At 38.8% G+C, this 19,678-nt stretch overlaps 1 protein-coding gene across 1 annotated transcript in view; it reads right to left on the bottom strand.

Moving 5' to 3' along the window:
- ME1 (malic enzyme 1) overlaps positions 1–19,678 on the bottom strand; it is a 141,872-nt gene that overhangs the window by 104,623 nt on the left and 17,571 nt on the right. Inside the window, exons 3-4 of the mRNA XM_009649151.2 lie at positions 4,967–5,042; positions 3,653–3,814 (exon numbers count right to left, since the gene is read on the bottom strand). Of these exons, the coding sequence (XP_009647446.1) occupies positions 3,653–3,814; positions 4,967–5,042 (238 nt within the window). The remainder of the gene's footprint in view (positions 1–3,652; positions 3,815–4,966; positions 5,043–19,678) is intronic.

Raw genomic sequence — 19,678 nt, 5'->3', positions numbered from 1 at the left:
CCTGGAGCCCCTCCTGCTGCACTGGCCTGGGGGGCTGCAGGGCTGCTCCTCTCACATCCTCTCACCTCTCTCTTCCTGGCTACTGTTCCACAGCAGGTTTTTTTCCCCCTTCTTAAATATGTGATCTCAGAGGCACTACCACCATCACTGATGGTCTCGGCCTTGGCCAGCAGCAGGTCCCTCTTGGAGCCGGCTGGAACTGACTCTGTCAGACATGGGGGAAGCTTCTGGCAGCTTCTCACAGAAGCCACCCCTGTATCCCCCCACGCTACCAAAGCCCTGCCTGCCAAGCAAACCCAATACAGATTTCCAACAACACTTTCATAACAGTAATGAGACAAGTGCCTGACTATGTTTTACTTGGATTGAAATTCCACCTGAGAAGCACCATCCTCACACCTGAAAAATACATGGCTACCAGAAGGAACAACTTCTAGTGAGACTGTCACGGTCTGTAGTAAACAACTAATAGTATTCCAGATGACGTTTTAAATGCTTTGGATAAAAATGTCTTATCAGCAATTATTTGCCTCCAATTTGTTGATGACTTACGAAACATGCATATTATTTTTGGCAGCGGTCAACACCACTTCTTTCAGACACTCAGTCCCACACTGATCACACGGAGTAATATACTAGTTTGGTCATGCAAGCCTTTCTACTAGGTTGATTTTTACTCATACGTAAGCAGTTTCCATTTCTCTTGCTTATTATCTAGGCAATTGTATAAAACTGCTTTATTTTCCCGCTCTTCTCTTTCCTCGGTTTTATGAGTAGCAGGATAATACCCCAGCTACAAATACCTTTTCTAAATCTAACAGTAATAAGGCTTTTAGTAATTATCAGAAATTGAGGGAGTTGCTCCTCAGAGTTACTGGTTTGGGTCCTGTACACAACAAAATAATATGCAATGAGAATTTGTGAAGTTCTTCTTGCAATCTGCTTTAGAGTAAGATTTAATCTTTCTAGAGAATTTGCAGGTTTGTGCACAACCACATTGTCGTTGCCAAAAATACATACTTTAAAACTTATTTTAAAGCACTGAGGCCCCCACAGAAAGGGAGAAGGAACTAATCTAAATGGAAAACATCTGCACATTTCAAAAAACATGTTCAGCATAATTATTATTTATATCTGCTCAAGTTATGAGAGTGATTTCTATTGTGTCTTATTATGGAAAATCCTGGCTAGAGTAAGAAAATATAGCATAAAAATACAGTTATTTGTCCAAGAGGTTTAGATTTTAAGATAAGGAATTGCAGTGCAATTCCACAGCAGCTTGACCTAATATAACCAGCTTAGCCAGCAAAATGTGATCTCTTTTTGGTTGTTTCACTTCTCTGTGGTGGCTCACCACCTGGTCACCCAAACACCAGCATTAGGGAGGCAACAGGGATGTGCGGCTGGGGGAGAGGGAAGGTGTTAGAGGGAAGAAATTAAGGGAGCTGGTGCCCCAAGATGCCTGACTGGTGAAAGTAGCCAGGGAACAGAACCCAAGCTCCAATTAATGAATATCACCAGGCCCCTGTAGTCCCATCAGACAAGGAGTCCCACCTGTTCATAATCTTACAGCAGAATTCAGAGGTGTAATTCCCAGTTAAAGCTGTTAGATAAATGCTTAAACATCTGAGCAACCAGTCCCCACTGGAAAAAGCCACCAAAAATTTATGTTTTGAAGTGTAGTCTAGCCCGACCCTTGAAAGAGCAATTGTGCTGCCTCTAGAGTTGACCATAACACAACCATGATTCCCAGCCTTGCCTTCTCTCATACTGCTGAATTCTCACCACCACTGCAAAAAACCAGAGGAGCATAAACAACACTGATCCATAATAAGCTAATATAATTCCTTGCATCTGCTACAGCACTGAAAAAAGAAACAAAAAACCTTTTTACCCAACTTCCCATTGATTCAAATTTAGTTTAAGGTCTCATGTACCAATAAATTTAGCTGGGGATTTTAGACTGTTGGGCAGTACATGCATGTCTGAGCTTGATACACACCTAGGCAGGAACAAAAAGCACCCCGATGGAAGTGGTCCTGTCATACACTGCTAACCACCGTGCAGCCTGGGGACTATGACACGCTCAGCCTCTCAGTGCACTCTACAACTAAACTGAACTAGTTCCCAATGGTCCTAAAATAAGAAGCTGTATTCCAAAGTGCAACAACAAAAGGCATCCAGAGCATCAAAAAACTCCAGCTCACATAACTTTTATGCATCTTGTAATACTTTAGGTTTGCCACTCTTTCAGATGCATTGAACTCATTGTTTAGTCACAAGAACAACTATGTGAAACTTGAGTTACTGGTATGGGTATGCTTTTTTTTGCTATTTGTGTGTCTATATATATGTTTGATATATTTTCAAGAAAATAATACACTGTGAAAAATTAAAAACGACAATGGAACTCAGGCATAAATGCAAAATGTAAAGACTACTGCAGTGTCAGAAGTAGCTGATGCAATTCATTGTATAGAAACATTCACTAATAGATTAGATAAGTGGCTCAGCTGCTCAAATGAGGAACGAAAACATTTTATAGCTAATGAGACTTGTATGTGATTTGATATGGCTATGTGCTACAGTGTTCAGATACATCTTACAAGTACGCCTGTCCACTTTCAGAAGGGGCTTCCTGAGGGATAGAGAGAGGGGGTAGCAGGCTATTTCTCAGTTCAGTAATGCTTTCATGATGTATTGCCTAAATTATCCCAGTGGGGCAGGGGTGGAGGTGTGTGTATAAAGCTGAAGATGCACACACCCAACCCAACAATCTAGTACTGGTACAGGAATGCTTCATCTAGCTATAATACACATAAATCTCTGATACATTTACCATGCATAAAGTTTAACAATTGCATCATTTGTAGTATAACTTTTGTTTACTTCTGCTAGAGCATAACGATATTGCTGGTGATATTTAATTTGACATCATTCAGAGTCACTAATTCAAGTATTCTTGCAGAAAAATAAGAAGGAAGAACAGGGGCCAAGTAATTAATTAGTAATCCTAGGAGCCCTGGAAATAATAAAGCCTATTTTCAAAAACTTTAAATCTCTGCACCTCACACAAGTGGGAAGCCAGGTTAAAGAGGTTAAAGTCCACTTACTTCAAGCCCCAGGACCCCATTTCTGGAAAATTCATAGCATTACAGTGCTTTCTATAGCTAAAGTCAATGTAGAACTGAAGTATGTGGACATGCATTCCCAGCACAGATCAGGCTATAGCTTCAAGCTGTTCACCAAAATGAGGGGCACAGTCAGAATTCACATCTGAAATCCCTGCAGAGGAATTCAGCAGTAGAAGTGGAGAAACAATGCTGCCTTAAATTGTTTTTTTAACTCTATCATCCCCCTCTTCTTGAGATTTGATTTCCTATACCTCTTTTTAGCACGTACAATATATGCAGCACATTTCTACAGACAACAGCATCTTTAATTACTTGAGCTTTACAAAGTAGTCTACACTGTGCATTAGGGTGAGTATATCTACACTGTGTATTGCGATGAGACCTTTTCCGCAGGACTTTTTAGTTTGCACATAATCAAAGCCAGTATCATAACAAAGAAAAACACCTTTTTACAATTCAACTTTTATATAGTTCCCTTCAAACAGCTAATACTCACAACACCTCAGAAAAGGATTTACCTCATTATCTGTTCCCACATCCAACATCACTGGTAGACACTCGTGAGGTTTTACTCCTCCACATGCCGTATAAAGTGCCAGTTTACCAACTGGAATGCCCATTCCATAACAGCCAAGGTCTCCAAGCCCAAGAATGCGTTCTCCGTCTGTCACCACAATAGCCTGGAGGAAAAAATTAAAAAGCACTGTAAAAATCACTTCTTTGCTTGTATTTACTAAATATTACATTATCTTCTTACCATAATTTTCTAAGTTTCATGTAAAAATTCTAACAGGTACCAACAAATCGATAGTACAACAAAGGCCCAGGATTGTTTTATTGTATTTCACTGTGGTTTTGTTACACTATTTTAGACTCTTGCTTCACTATAAATGGGACTTTCATATAAAATTTTTAAGAATACACAAGAGAGGTATTTAGCATTACATTACAAGGGAACTGGCATTGTTCTCTCTTACATTTTTCTGTCAACAGTATGAAAACAGAATAGGAGGGGAAAGGAAGTTATCCACAAAAAAAAGAAGAACCCCAGTCGGCCCCAGCCACTCCTGCTGGCCTTTGACAGGGCTGTCTACAGCCACCTCGTTCTTACCCTTCAAAGATGTATTTCTTCTTCCCTTGAGCAAATAACACACTCCATCATACTTACACATATGAAGAAGTATGTGTTTTCATTGATAGAAATACAGGAACTCGGTAAACCCCACAAAACTGTCTGCACTAAAAAGGAAGCTTTTTCATAGTAAAGAACAGAAGCGCTCACAATGGCAAGCAGCAGACAACACAATGATTTCCTTGTCATACGCTGTGACAAGCCATTTTAGCTGGAAATTTAGTACTTTTTCTGAGAGAACTCATCAGGTAACATATGTGGAGAACTATCAACCCAAACAGTAGAATGGGTTGCCAAAAGATCTTGTGGAGTCTCTACCCTTGAAGATACTCAAAACTCACAGGTTGGACATGGCCCTGAGTAACCTGTCCTGGCTGACCCTGCTTGAGCAGGAGGATGGACTAGATAATCTCCGGATCGACCACTCTGTGATTCCCTGAAATGCAGGAAAAGCATTCAGGGTTTGTTTGTTGTTTTTTTTAAGAATAACATTCAATGCAATTGACCAAGTAATCAGTAAAGGATGCCTAACCTAAACAAGTAAGGGTTTAAAAGGCTCAAACTTTGGCTGTAACAGCATTGTTTCTATTTCAGAAGTGAGCTAAAAAAATCACTGAAGTTTAATTGATAAAAAGCTTAACCAAGTCACCTTGGGTGCACATCAGTGTCAGTTTTGTCATGCAACTAAAACTGAACTTACCTTGATGACATTTTCTGGCCAGGATTTAAGCATTGTAGCGATGTGTCCCCGGTCGTGGATAGTAATAAAAAGACCTCTGCAAATAAAAAAAATACAGGTGATTAAAATACTTCAGTATAAATCAGTTAAATAATAAATTAATGCTATGCAAATGTGTTTATGCAAACGTGTTTCCAACATACATAGATTCAGTTCAATAGTAAGTGCTCAATTTTGTATGAATGACTAAATTAAATGTCAGAGAACATGTAACTCAGTAAAGCTTCATTGAGCAGTGAGAACCTATAGGAGTAATTTCTGAAAATTGCTAAGTTTGATTTTAAAGCTCATTGAGCACTTGATCTGTTTAAATGTTTGTTAATTGTCCCAGACCACAAAACCCGTTCGTCGTACGACAGTGATCACTAATGCCCCAGCAGTCCTAAAGTTAACAGAGAAGAATAGGCCAAAGTTTTAATCTATGAACAAAACCTGAAATAAGCCATATATTATCATGACATAAAATAATTCAAGAGCATCCAGCTATGTGTTCAGAAAACAGTCTGCCTATTCAATTAGATTAGACACCTACAAAAGTGGGAAATTATCTTCTCTATATGAAAATCTCTTTGACTAGAAAGCATGCAGCACATCCTACAGTACTAAGCATACCAAATTTTTACTTTGAAGAGTATTTGTAAATTGGTCTTTAGTTCCACCAATACAGAAGAGTATGAAACAAAATGACAGAAAAATGTAATTTTAATTTCATTTTTTATTTATTATAGAAGCAAAATCAACATAGCATCTTATCCTACTCTTCAGTATTTATTGTTCATTTATTTTACTCGATGTGCAGCTATACATCCAGGTCCACTCAGACTTAATTTAATTGCATTTCTTATCTACTTTTCTCATGTGAGATGGTGGAAAAAAATTCTCCCACTAAAGTCAATCTCTCAAAGACCATGAAGAAAACAGTGATGAAGAACATGCCAAAGACGCTTTCTTGTAATTAAACTTTGCACTAGTAAGTATAAATCCTCTGGAATTATTCTAAAGCATTTCATCCACCTATTATAAAAATTACGAAGTAAAAATTAGAGAATAGTATCGAAAAATATTTTAAATCTAAGTCTACTACATCTCTATATTCACAGAGTGGGTATATGCCCATGTGGGTCTAAATAAAACTATTAACTCAGGGAAATGCTTGTCAGATATAACTCCAAGTATTCCAAGTCAAGCAAAAAGTTTCCTGCAGTGTTAAAAAGTATATTAGTCAAGGCACCAAAATTAGTTAAAAATTTATATTTAATGTCATATGTTTATATATTTCATACATACTAGATTATATACATATTTATAGATATAAATTATCACGTGGTATATATTTTATATCAAATTTTAGATTTGATTTAATATTAAAGTGTCTTCTTCCCCTCTGATATCAAAATTATACAATTCAAAATGTTTATTATTTTGGATAAAAGGCAGTGTAAGACACATTGCAATTAAGCAAAGTATTTCTTAGTCTTAAAGTTAATGATTCAGAAACAGAAACTGCAAACTCAAGTAAATAATTAACTAAAAACTGCAGTGTTTAAAAGAAAAATATATATGCACTGTGTAAAGGAAAAAACCAATCTGGTTAGATATTTTTAACTGTTTAGATGTCATTTTTTGCATTTCCCCCTAGAACTGAGAATTCTCCGATCCTGGCATTCCCAATTATTCCCCTTCTGCTTTCATTTCCCATGCAGGAGGGTTAATATTTACAGCATCTGGCTGCAGTTGTGGTATTTACAGCCTACAAGCATTTCTATATGTGACCCAGCTACCCAAAAAAAAAGATGTCTCTAACAGTGAAACACCATAAAGAAGCAATGCAAAATACACCCTGATGCTTCCATTCTGCTGTATTGTATAGCGAGTCATTTTATAGAACACTGTGTAAACTGTTAAATCATAAACCACAGTTATCAAAGCTGCTAGCCCCAGAGACAGTCGATCGTGAGAGATCACCATGCAAAAAAAAAAATGAAGAGTGCCGGAGGAAAGCCATCTAGAGGCATCACCCCTCTCCTTCTCCCCATCCTCCAGTTTACACCAACCTAATAGATTTGTGTTAAATGAAGCAAGGCTTTGTATTGATTTTCTAAAGAGCCGGAGCCCAGCCCAGTGTGATTAAATGACCTTTTCCTTGCAAGCAAGTGAGAGAGGTCTCCATGGAATGAATTCCCCAGTAGAGGAAAATAAAGGCAGGGTGGCTGCTCCAGAAGGAATTTTGTTAGAACATTTGTAAGGACCTTTGAATAAGTATTGAAAGCGTATTTCAGAAATCTGTCCAAGCAGGATCACATTCAAACAACAATGGAAAATAGGGGCTGAAGTGTAAACAGAGTCATGTCGAAAGCATTTCACTCCCTTCCTTCTCCCCTTCACTCTATTCTTTCTGCTGATTAGTAAAACATTTCTGGACACATTGTCCTGACTGAGAAGATACCCCTGGATTTAAGGGCACAGAGACAAGAATCTTTTATTCCTTTACCTGGATCTGTTTCCCTCATCTTTCATTTCTTTAGTTAAAGCACTTTTCTCCTTTAAGGCGTCCTCTGAAAGAAGCTACACCAGGTTGCAAGAGGCAATCCAGCTTGCAATGGTGTCTGCCACAAGAACATTCAACCTAAATGACTGGAATTAAACCTGCTGGCAATTCTACCTGCAGGCAATTACCAAAAATGTAGTATTATGTATTCTTTCTTTTCTGTGAGGTCATGTATATCCAGAAAAACCATCAATTGCACCACGTTATTGCAAGTGGGATAGGGTGACACAAGCTGACAAGGCAGCCAACTATTTGGCCAGCAGCAGACATTATAGTTATTTTATGGCACAGGCATGCAAAGAATCAAGACAGGAGCAAGCTGCACAATTTAAATTGGATGAAACTATATATGTTTTTCAGTCCACAAATAAGACAGAATTATCCATTTGAGTATAATGTTAATAACAACAATGATATTTACTGTCATGTCAGTGATGCACACCCTGCTCTGCCTGATACAGAGCAAGAGACAGCCTGTGTGATGCGAGTCTGTCTGACACATTGCTTCAGGACGGGCTGCTACAGCAGATGGACAAGTAACACATTTCAGCAGGTGGAGAAAGAAGAAAGATACAGAAAAAAAACCACTTAAAGATAAGATTTTTTAAAAAAAAGATGAGGAAAAATATGCTGCTTGTTTTTCAGCATGCATCTATTCATATATCTAACAAGAAAAGCATCTTGGGGGAAGCAGTCTGAATTTCTCCTGTACACACTTTCAGAGCAGCCCAGGTTGGTAAGCTCTCTGTAAAAGCAAGTGTAGGTTTTACAACACAGTATGGTCCCTTCTATTTGAACCAATATCTCGGTTACACATACTACCTTTTCTAGCAAGGCAACAAACTGAGACCTGCTGTGGCTTAAATGGCCACTCAGCAAAATTGTGACTCAGAACTGACTTGAAGCTTGCAGCAGCAGATTAGTCTCCAAACTAACATGTTCATTTTGAACCCGGCACAATGCAGATCTACGTGGAACTTGTCTGAGCACATACGGAGAAGGGCTCATCTTCAGTCACTTTGGCCACAGTTAGACCTCAGTTCAGCACTGGTTTATACCAGCCTAGCCAAAGGGATCACCTCTACTTGTGCCAACTTCAGATAGCCAAGCGATACATAAAACTACAAGCAGAGGAATAATTACGCAAAGAAGTAATTATTCCTCCTTTCTTCTTGTGACACCACCAGGGCCCTGAAGAGTGCGAGGGAAACCACAAGAGGACATCAGGATCCACACAACAAAGCGTGAGTGATCTATTTTGGGTCACTGAGCTCCCTACGCTGTAGCAAATTTTAGCAGCTATGTGGAGGTCATTCTACATCACATAATTTGGCTCTGTTTTATTAGAACTCTGATCTAGGAGAACAAAGTAAACAGACTTAAATGGAGTATTTGTTTATTATGCTTCAATGAAAAAATGCTCCACCAGTAATGTATTTGGCTATTTTCTATTAAAGAACAGTTTAGAAAAATGTGTCATAGTAACAGAAGAAACCTTTCTTTCCTCCTCTTATAGCAGGAGGCACTCTAACTTGTCCCTGAAAAGGCCAACCTTTTTTAAATGAAAAAAAGTTCAAAATTTTCTCACAACCCTACATGTTCAAAACTGTTATTTGAATTATGAACTGTAGACAGAATTATAATAGAGGTGACTTCACTTCCTCAGGCAGCCTAGATCAACAAGCTTAAAAATAATAATAATAAAAAATCTCAGGGACCAGCCTCAGTTTATTTCTGAGCCTGGACTTTCCCAAACTCATGCACTTTGCAAGAAAGAAGTAAATGATTTCCTGAGTCCCTGCTGAAATTCCCTCCTATTTTTGTTAAAATTATAAAAAGCTGTACAATACAAACATTGTACTAGAAACTGAGCACCAATATCCCCCAAAAGAACAGTCTGCTCTTTTTTCATCAAGAAATAATAAAATTTCTCATTGTATCTGTTCAATATGGTCTCCTGTCATCATATAAAATGTACGCAAACTTTTAATTACATCTTACCTTTTCATAGTAACATTCATTCCAAGACCTCTAAGGCCTAACAAATACAACTGATGGGTTGATTTAAGAAATGCAGATGTTCACAGATTTATTTTTTTTTTACCTTTCCCTCTGTACAGGGTGAATTTCATTACTTTACAATGCACAGGTATTTCTTTCAATAAATAAAACAGTTGATGCTGAGATTGCAGCTGCTACCAACTTTCATCCTGAATTCATCAGGATTAAAGAAACCCGGGCATTATGTTTTCTACACATTGCATACTCAAACCATATTTAAACAGAAGAGTTTGTAAGAAGCGAAGACTCAATCCAAAACCAACACCAAAAATAGGATGGGAGCATTAAGAGAAGAAGCAGCGCTGTTAACACCTCTAAAAGCCTGGAGCTCTACATGAGTTAAGATATAGTTCATAAAACAGGTAAGTACTAGCAGTATATGAAAAGCAATGCAGAATAAGATATTAATCCAGAAAAGACATAAAAGTTTATAAATATTACATGTTATTTCACATGTCCATGTCAACCAAAGCTGCTTATCAATCCCTATTAGTAAATGCAGTGCTTTAACAGTTACTACAGTTAAAAATAGCATCCACATAGCAGAGACAAGTAAGTGCAAGGCACTCACAGAACAGTACTGTCCACAATGTGAATTAGCATTAGCAGAAAAGTGATGAAACTAACCTGAAAGAGAGCAGCTGTAAGCCTGGCATGTGAACACACAACCTTGGGGGAATGAGATTTCAGAAAAGGAAGGATAGGGTTTGGAGGAGTAAAAAGCACATAACTGCAGTGACACGAAGATTCAGATGCTGTGGGATTTTTAAGTATAGATGTTAAAACATTATTTAAAAATAAATAATGATGATGATGATGATGATTATAATGGTATTTTTTTTCAAAAAGACAACTGGACTAGGTAGCTGCTTAACATTATCATTTCTTCTGCTGCAAGCCTCAGCAACGCTGGACATCCAAGGGCAAAAGTGTCCACACTATGCTCAGGCCTGCCCAAGAGCTTTGCCTAGAGCCCATGGCTCTGCCTCGTCTCTGATGAGGGACGCTGTGTGCCTCCAAGAGCCCCATCCAGGTAGCACCACAGTCAGAAGAGCTGGCCCAAACAACCCCATGGGTTGCAGGAACTTCCAAATGGATTCCTTTTGCCCTCACCTCGTGTTTTTTTCCCAGCAGTCTTAGTTGGCAAAAACGTCACAACACAGTTGAACTGGGTGAATTTTCAAATACAGCCAGGGCTGCCCAGAGACCCAACTTCAGGTCTCAGCACATCCCCTGGGGGTGTGTGGGATTAGGGGAGTGGGGAACCAGGGGCTGCTGTTCACTAACTTGCAACACAGCGAGCCATAACTCTCCTGATCCATCTCTGGGCAGGGGACAGATCCCACCGACATTGTCCCATCTGACCTGCATCTGAAACAGGCTCCAGAGCTTGCATACAGCATATATTTTATAAATTGTAACACAGCAGAGCAGGTGAGAATAAAGAAGGGATGAGTTGCCTATAGCCGTACAGACTGAAGGCAAATGAAAAAGGAAAAGAGAAAAAACCTGCACATGAGCTGCTGTCCTATTACTTTTCTCCAACAAGTCTGAGCTCTCCCAGCCCTCTGAGAGCCTGATTCTTCCTACCAAAGTGTCTAATCTCTACATTGGTACTTTGAGGGTATAAAGACTTTTGCAAAAGGAACCTTTTTTGCTTGAAACATCCAGCTTTCACTTTGTCAGAATGCCAATCAGGTAAACTCAGGCTCCAGAACCAGGCAAAGTTGTCAGACCTTTGTACAATAAAAAGCAATCCAATGAAGTAATTCCTCAACTGCTCTCACTCAACACAAAAAACCCCATTACATTGTTAAAATAATCTGAGTAAAACATGACAAGTCTTACACAGCAAAACTTTAAAACCAATTAAAGCAATTACAGCTTGTCACTTCGCTCATAATCCAAAAGTCTCTACTTCATTTTGGAAACCATATTGTGCACCTCAGACTATTTCAGATTAAAACTAAGACTACTCCATCATAAAAGCAACACTTCATCGACTTTGTCATTGCAGACTTTTTGCATCAATTATAGAACACACTCATTACTGTATATCTCGATAACAGTTTTTTAATTAGTGCCTCACATCCTTTACTTACAAAAGCAAACAGCACAGCATTTCATGATCAAAATACTTAGACTGTAATGATGCATCCTTTTCGCACAGCAACAGAGTAGATCAAATCATATCTTCTTTGTATTCACTTCTTAAAACACGAATTTATTCATTTAACTATATTCCCAAATTATCATTCATCTAGACAATCAGCTTTTACGTATTGTTTCTTAACCATATAACGGCAATTCAATGGAATGTGTTTGTTTGAAAAGGAAAAGGCAGACTTTGAGAAATACTGTGTTTTAAGAGCCAGAGCTGTTTTGCTCCAGAAGCTACTTACATTCTTCTGACAGTGGCTCAATAAATAACTTAATTACTTACACTCTAATAGACACAAATAGAACTATTTGAAGATTGTGAATGAGAGAATGGCTTACCAGGGCCAGACCCATTCATTTTTAAGACAAAAAATAACCCACTGTTCGGCTTCAATAGCTATCATGCTTGTATTATTTTATGGTAATATTAACTGCATAAAGAACCATCAAAAAACAACATCAGCCATGTATCTACTCGGAATCTTGCAATGCTAATGATGTTTTTTAAAAAAAACTTTTAAATGTTATTTAAACTGTGAAGTACTCAGACAACTGAGATCACTGTCCTTCTGTTTACTTCAACAACTTCTGCTGCTTCGGCTCAATTGGAACATGGAAAATTTCCAGTATTTAGACAATAGCATCCTTTAAGCCAGTTTTCATTGACCTTTAAATCACCATCATTTGCTCTCAGTAACCATTAACAAGGACAAAAGCAAAGACTTATTCTTCTTACAGCATATCCTACTCAACTTCCACTTTAGTGAAGAAGTCGCTTCTGAAAAGAGACACGATCTTCCATTTTTAGAGCTGACCTTATCTGCTGAAAAAGAACCAAGGAAACCACTCAGTTGATGTCACAGTGATTGAGCAGTTCCTAACGCAAGGAGCTGCAGCGCTAAGAGGTAACGAGTCAGAAGGCAGGCAGGCTAATGTGAAAGCGTCCGGGTTAAACTCGGCATACAAGATTGCCAGCGAAAAGTCTATAGGCCATACATTCAGTCCTTTCAAAGATGACATTTGTTTCACTGCAAAGTTTGAATGCAATGCACCAACCACTCATCAAATGACTGAGGTTATGACCATCCTCAAGAAGAATCTCATTTCTCTCTCCTCCACCAAAAAGCCCAAAACAGTAGTTAATTTCCTTATTCTAGAGCTGTGAGGTCTCCTAAATTCTCTTTTTCCTTAAGACTGAACAGAAATTCAAGATAAATGTAGTTGCTTTGGGAATAGAGAACTGGCTTTTGACCATCTTTGTGCCAAAGACATAGGTTGTCATTCAGCACAAACTGAAGCTTGCTTTCCTTTTTTTATATTTCTCAGTATATGGTTCCCTGGAGTCCATCCCTTATTTCTGCTGACTGATTTATGCCTTCCCTATCTATGTCTGCCTCTGGCTAGAAGTCCTCGCTTTTCCTACAATAATTACTTGCTTTCTTTGGTTTACATGCATTCTTACTGTTTTGTCTACCTGACCTATGCTCCCAGAAGTGTCTCGTGCACCTACAGCTCTTTTCTAAAAAATTCTGGCTTTCCTGCATGTGGTTTAATCACTTAATACTCATCAGCAGAAGAAGGTCCTTATACAAGCAGACTTGCAATGCTAGCATTTAACTCTGAGAGCAGTGGTCAGGATGACAGATGCCTCATTAACTTTTCTCCACCCAACAGCAAATTACACTACATTAATGCTACTCTACGATAGATTTGGTAAAGTTATTATGACCTGGTCTTTTTATGTTGAGGTTTATTGTAATTCACACTGCTGACACTTTTTATTGAACAGTGCACATAAAACAGTTGCATAAAGCTATAAAACTTTGCTAAAAAGGATGGAAATGCCATGCAAGAAATAAAAAGATTCATTTCTATCCCAAAACTTTTGCCTCTTGCCTTCTCCAGCAGCCTCATATCAGCAAAGGCAAAAGCAGTGTGTAGAAATCTCCCAGACTAAAAGCATCTAGCTCTAAATATAGGGTAACACAAGATACATTAAAACACACAATCATCCCATTGTTGCACTCTTGAAGGCTGAAAACCTTTATGCTTTCTCTTCACTTTAAATTTTCCATGTTAATACCTGACCTTATTTATTTAGAAAGCTTCACTGAGAGACAGAAAACTATGTTGTTAGAATATCTTGCAAAGTAAGAATGATTTCGCTGGGGTGTTCCCTTCCTCTTTTGGAGTTCACCAAATACAGTCACAGGAATAACTGTTTTCTTGTTTGTTTTTTTTTTAAAGCTACTATATCTTGTATTGGAAATGCAACAATGAGACAATGTTGGACTGCTGAGTAATGAGAGTATTTTGAACAGAGAAGCTGCTGAATGTGTAAGCAGGGGATTTGGGTGGTGCTGAAGGACGTGCAATAAATGTACAGAAAACAAGAGCTGGAGAAATTCCAGTGTAAGCACACCCCTAAATGAAAACTGGGATGTATACAGAATGAGCTAATAAAGCATTGTAATGTTTCTAAGTCACTGGTGTCTCATCTGAAATACTACTGGTACCTTGCTTTGCAACATCAGGAGATAGCAATGGGAATTACTGGGGACTTGGGAAAAACTCTCTGTGTAGAGGCAGAGCACAGGATGCCTCTATCTCTAAGAAGTTCTGAATATAAAAAAAAAAAACAAAACCAAAAACCAAACAAAACCCACACACTAAATGCTTATCAATCACCTGTAATACTCCACTGCAATATGCTCAGGGTGCCTACGCATACATCCCTACTACTGGCGATACCTATTTGTAAACACACGCAGTAATACCATTTCTTTTTTATCCCACTGATAAGTCCTTTCCCTTCCACAGCATAGCCCTAGGACAGGAGAAAAAGGCACACACCTTTTTCTTAGTGCTTCTCAAGCAATGAATGGCAAGTTTAAACAGCACACGGAAGGGTGAGAGGATAGCCTGTGAGTGAACACATTTCACATCTCCCACAAAAGCTACCAGCTACAGAAAAGTAGCTTCCTCTTCTAAGTGCTTCTAAACATGTAAATGCACCCTACTAAGCAATTCCTGCAGTGCTTGCCCTGGGGGAGGATACCTCCTCTAGGAGGGTTTCAGAATAGCCACTTTCATAAAAACTGAGGGACTGCCATCCAAAATGCAGAACCAACTCTGTTAAATAGCCATTAGTACTGATGTCCAGCATAGAAGCACTCAGCAAAGAAGTCACAGCTGCTGCTTGAGAACCATCAGCTAACTCCAGTTGTGCAATGAACACTTACTGATAGAAAGTGATTTCATTTTAACTACTTCATAACATCCATGCAACATGCAACAACGTGCAATTGTTGTCCCCTTTCTTTAATAAGAGAGTCCCTTGGATGTCTCAGCACACCACAAGATAACATATAGGTCTTCTAAAAGGACCTTTTTTTAATCAGTCTAAAAGGCTATGCATGCCTGGCTCTGAAGATGTGCACAACAGGCTCAATAAGCAAGCTGTGGCTTCTCCTCCCTTCCTAACCTCTTTTCACCAAAACCCAGACCATTTACTCACCACAGACAAAGTAGTTTCTAACTTTATAGTTTCTGGCTGTATTTGGCTGCACTGAAAGATTCACCTCACCTTCTGCAACAAAACAGTTGTATTGCTCTAGAGAGAAGCCCAGAGTAAACTAGATATATGTCATAGACAGTGATGTGGTGGCCAGAGTCCTGGAGCAAACCATGGGGCAACTGAGACCGACAGCAGAAACATATTTATTATTACTAAGTATGCTCCTAAAGATTAAAACAATCTGTTTGTTCCCTGAAAGCCATTCCAAACAATGAGAGTTTGAGACACTTTGGTGAGAAGCCAACATCAATATACTGAAGATCACCAATGGCAAAAATGTTTGAGTCTCCAAGACAAGGGATTCAGACCTTAAAATGAAAATTATCACCTGGTTTATGCTGGAGCCACCAGTATCAGTGCTGTGTCTCACTTTACTTTGAGCACTGTCTTAGAGGATCTGACATTACTAGGATCATCCACAAAGGGATTCACACTCCCTGGATAAAAGAATCTGAAAATTCAAGTTGCTGTTCCAAAGGCTGACGAGACACCTGAAAAAAATCTTAGACCATCCTGTTTGTTCATGTGGTAGAAGCTGTCAGTTGTCTGTGTTGTCCTAAATGAGTGCTAGGATGGTGCAGAATTCCAGTCCACTGATATGCAAACTATTGCCAGCTGCAGGCCACAACTTAGGGGCTGTCCAAAGCCCCTCATTCCAGAAGGGAAGCAACTATATTGTTTTGTGCAAGAGGTAAAGATGAAGTAACATCCATTTGCAGACATTGCATAGGTTTTGATAGTCTGCTCTTGAAAAAGTGTTGAACTAAGGAAAGTTATGGCTCTCTTACTGAAGCAAGTGTCTCTTAAAAGGCTTGCTTCAGCAGCCAAATGATGTTGACAGTTAGGGGGCTGTATAAATCTGGCAGGTTGGCAGAGGCTGTTTCATGAGGGGGAAAGTTTGGTAGATAAATATTGCTTGAAGAGAGTAGGACAGAGCCAATGAGTAGACCTCTCCTGTACCGTATTACGTGACAGTTTAGTGTTGCTCACCAGTCTTTGGCCAAATCGAGGCGTGAAAACTAGATAAAATCTCTGCCCTTAAAGTGCATTTCATTAAGGAACATGGGAAATCTGGAAGCTTGTAACTAGAAGGCGGTATTGTGGACTGGCATAGAGTCAAAATCTCTCTAAATATTCAGAAAAAAGGAAGACATTGAAGAGTGATGTGATTATATATTGGTACAAGTCCTAATTATTGATATGAAACTATAACTTGCCAAAAGAATATCACTATTTTAAAAAGGCAGTGATATTTGTTGAAAAGGATATAGCCTACCTTTTATGTGGCATTGGCACTAGAGAGAAAAGATTAGTCACAGTAAAGACATTTAACTTGGGATCATGTACTTTCTGTCCAGTCTTCTGCACGTAGGTCCACAAGATGACTGTTCTAACAAGCCAAATGAGAAGAGTCTAACAAGCACTGCCTTAATAACTTTAACACAAACTGTCCTTCCCATGTGGTGAAAGCATCAGTAAGAAACGTCTTTGTTTCAGCGGATTCTCTGAGTAGGATGCATAGTGAGGAAGATAATCATCATATGCCAAAACCCATAGAAGTGTAAGCTCCCATTGGCTCAGAACACAGATGCCCTTGAAAAGACAAATTTGAGTCCTCCAAATCTGTGGAAGAGGGAGAACTTTCTGTTCCAATCTCACACAAGAGACGGTGGAAGAGCGAAAAAATTAACAGTACAAACCAAATGAGGACAGGGATCCCCTACAAATATCCAGGATGGTGTGAAGGAAGTGGAGAAGGAAACAGACACAGGTATGGCCCACACAGTAATTTTGGCACTCTTGCACAGAAACCACCAAGGATGGTGTTGTAGAAGGGCCCTGAGTCTTACTAGCAGTCTTCCACAGAAGACTGTGCTAAGACAGGAAATGAAATGACCAAACACTGACTGCTGCCAAACATTTTGAGAGTCATGTTTTGAGTAGGGATGGCCTCATTTCCTCCTGCTCACAGCCCAGATGTACTCCCTCCAGAAAAAACAGAGCAATGCACCATCAAGAGGTAAGAACTTATGTCTGAAAGCCAGAAATTCCATGCTTGTGATGTGTTTTAGGACAAAGCTTCTTTTATGACCATGATGAAAAGTCCCCAGAAGATTACCTGCATAAGAAATCATCTATGCAGCTCGTGACAGTAGGAACAGGCTAACAACAGGTAAACTCATACAAGACTAAACGAAAGAATAGGTCAAAGTGTGACTTCTGTAAATACCATCCTTCCACTACTGCTGTAGGTAACACCTACAGGCAAGCACCAACTACATACAAAAAGTAAGACCATATGGAGGCCATTGCATTTCATAATGCTAGGTCGGGACTATATATTCTCAGTTTAGGATAGGTTAATCATTTGTGATTTTATTCTAAGGTAGAAGTTTAAAAAAAAGAGAAAAATTTACACTAGTGAAACTTTTTGCCAAAATATTACCAAAAGCCATGAATTTAACTCAGTTCAAGAGAGACCAGATGACTACATATGTATGACCTAAAGAATATCCTAATGTTTTCAAAATCAAGATATAATTTCTTTTCATTCAACTATTTATTAGAATCAGAAATTGGCTTAACATCAACATTGGCTTAACAAGGCACTCTATGACCAAAATGAGGCGAACTAACATGTTCTATTCAAGATTCTCACACCTTCCCCTGCAGCAGCATTACTGGCTGCTGACAGACCAAGTTGAATACACCTTGGGCACAATCCAGCGTGGTGTGTTTCTAGAAGACAGTCTAGGAGAACAGAGGAATTCAACACTCTCACACAGTGCCAATTCTCCTTTTCCAACTTTTCAGAGCCGGGCAAGTGTTATGCTAGGAGAATCTATTAGCCTTACTTTCGAGCCGAGGAAGCAACAGCATGCTAAGCTAAGTTTTAGCTTGATGAAGGTAACAGAGCAGATCAGAATCATGCCAAAGAGTAGAATTACTGGGTGTCATGAGATCTCATGGTGTGTGAATTCAGCGGAAACGCTATACAAAAAACAAGACAAAAAGCTGCCTGGAAAGCATCAACCGTTGTCGTCTTCACAAGAGACAGAAGTGAAAATGACAAACCAACATATATTTCAAAAGTGCTTGGTGAGGGCCTGCAACTTCCATCACCACCAGGCTTTTGAAGTCAATAAGAGCAAGACTGTCTAAAATTAGAAGAAATGCTACAGCTATGCTATTTCTGTGTTGTAATGTTACACGGTAACTTGCCATCTGAGCCATGGTGTTATGCACACAACCCACGCCAGTTCCTGTTAGAGAGTGGAACTCCAACAGGCTGTTTTCAAAGAGGCATTTTGCTGTACTTTATATCTTTATTGCAACACATTTTGATTTCAGAGACTGACTTAACTATCAAGCCCTTACAAGAGATAGCTTAAAAACCAACCACATTTTTTTTTTCTTCACTTTCAGTTGAAAATTCTGCATAGTTTTCAGAGAAGAAATACTAGGAAAAATAACTCTGAAACTATTACTTTGTTATATCTTTTAATATAATGTTATGTCACACAATAATCAGTTTTAACTAAATGAAGATACTAAGATAATTATCCATGTAACAATCACATTAATAAAGTCTCTAAATATATATATAAATATGTGTGTGTGTGTGTGTTGCCTGTGAAAAAAACATCTAGAAGTGCTGAAAAAAATCTAAGGGCGCAGTTATACTGGTGAAGAAGTTAGGTCAAATGCCTTTCTGGTCTTGATCAAGAAAACATCACGCATCTGAGCGCAAGACAGACACAAAGAAGCACCAGGAACTGACCTTTCTTGGCTGATGTGATCCAGGAGTGCTTGACAAGCTGGCCTCCTGTAAGCCAAACCTGGTTCCTGAAGAGACTTGGATGTCAAAGGCATCCAGTGGAATTAAGAAAAGGAAAAATCCAGGATCCAATGAAAGCCTCATTGAAAACCACAAAAAAAAAATTTATGAAATGTACCACAGAATCAACCTTGTGCTGGCAAACAGACTGCAACTTCTGTCGCTAAGGTCTAACATATTGTAAGTTCTGTCACAGGAAATAAATGTTTCCCTATTCTCTAATTAATTTTCTTTATAAAAAAGTGATGTTGTCTTGCAGCTGACAATCTCAATATGTAAACATTACTATGCCAACAAAAAAGAACTCACACATGCAGCACTTGCATTCACACAATGCATTTGAACCACTGTAAATGTAAATACATACAATAAACGCAAATAAATAAATTCCCTTTGAGGCATATGAGGAATAGAACAGATCTCAAATTTGTATGTGCTGAGTTAGCTATGCATTTCAATGAGGAGGCAACCCGGTAGAATATCAGCACT

The sequence above is a fragment of the Egretta garzetta genome, unplaced genomic scaffold, assembly GCF_000687185.1.
Source record: "Egretta garzetta isolate BGI_Z169 unplaced genomic scaffold, ASM68718v1 scaffold430, whole genome shotgun sequence".
NCBI lineage: Eukaryota > Metazoa > Chordata > Aves > Pelecaniformes > Ardeidae > Egretta > Egretta garzetta.
The sequence above is the reverse complement of the archived record's forward strand: the minus strand, read 5'-3'. Positions and strand labels throughout refer to the sequence as shown.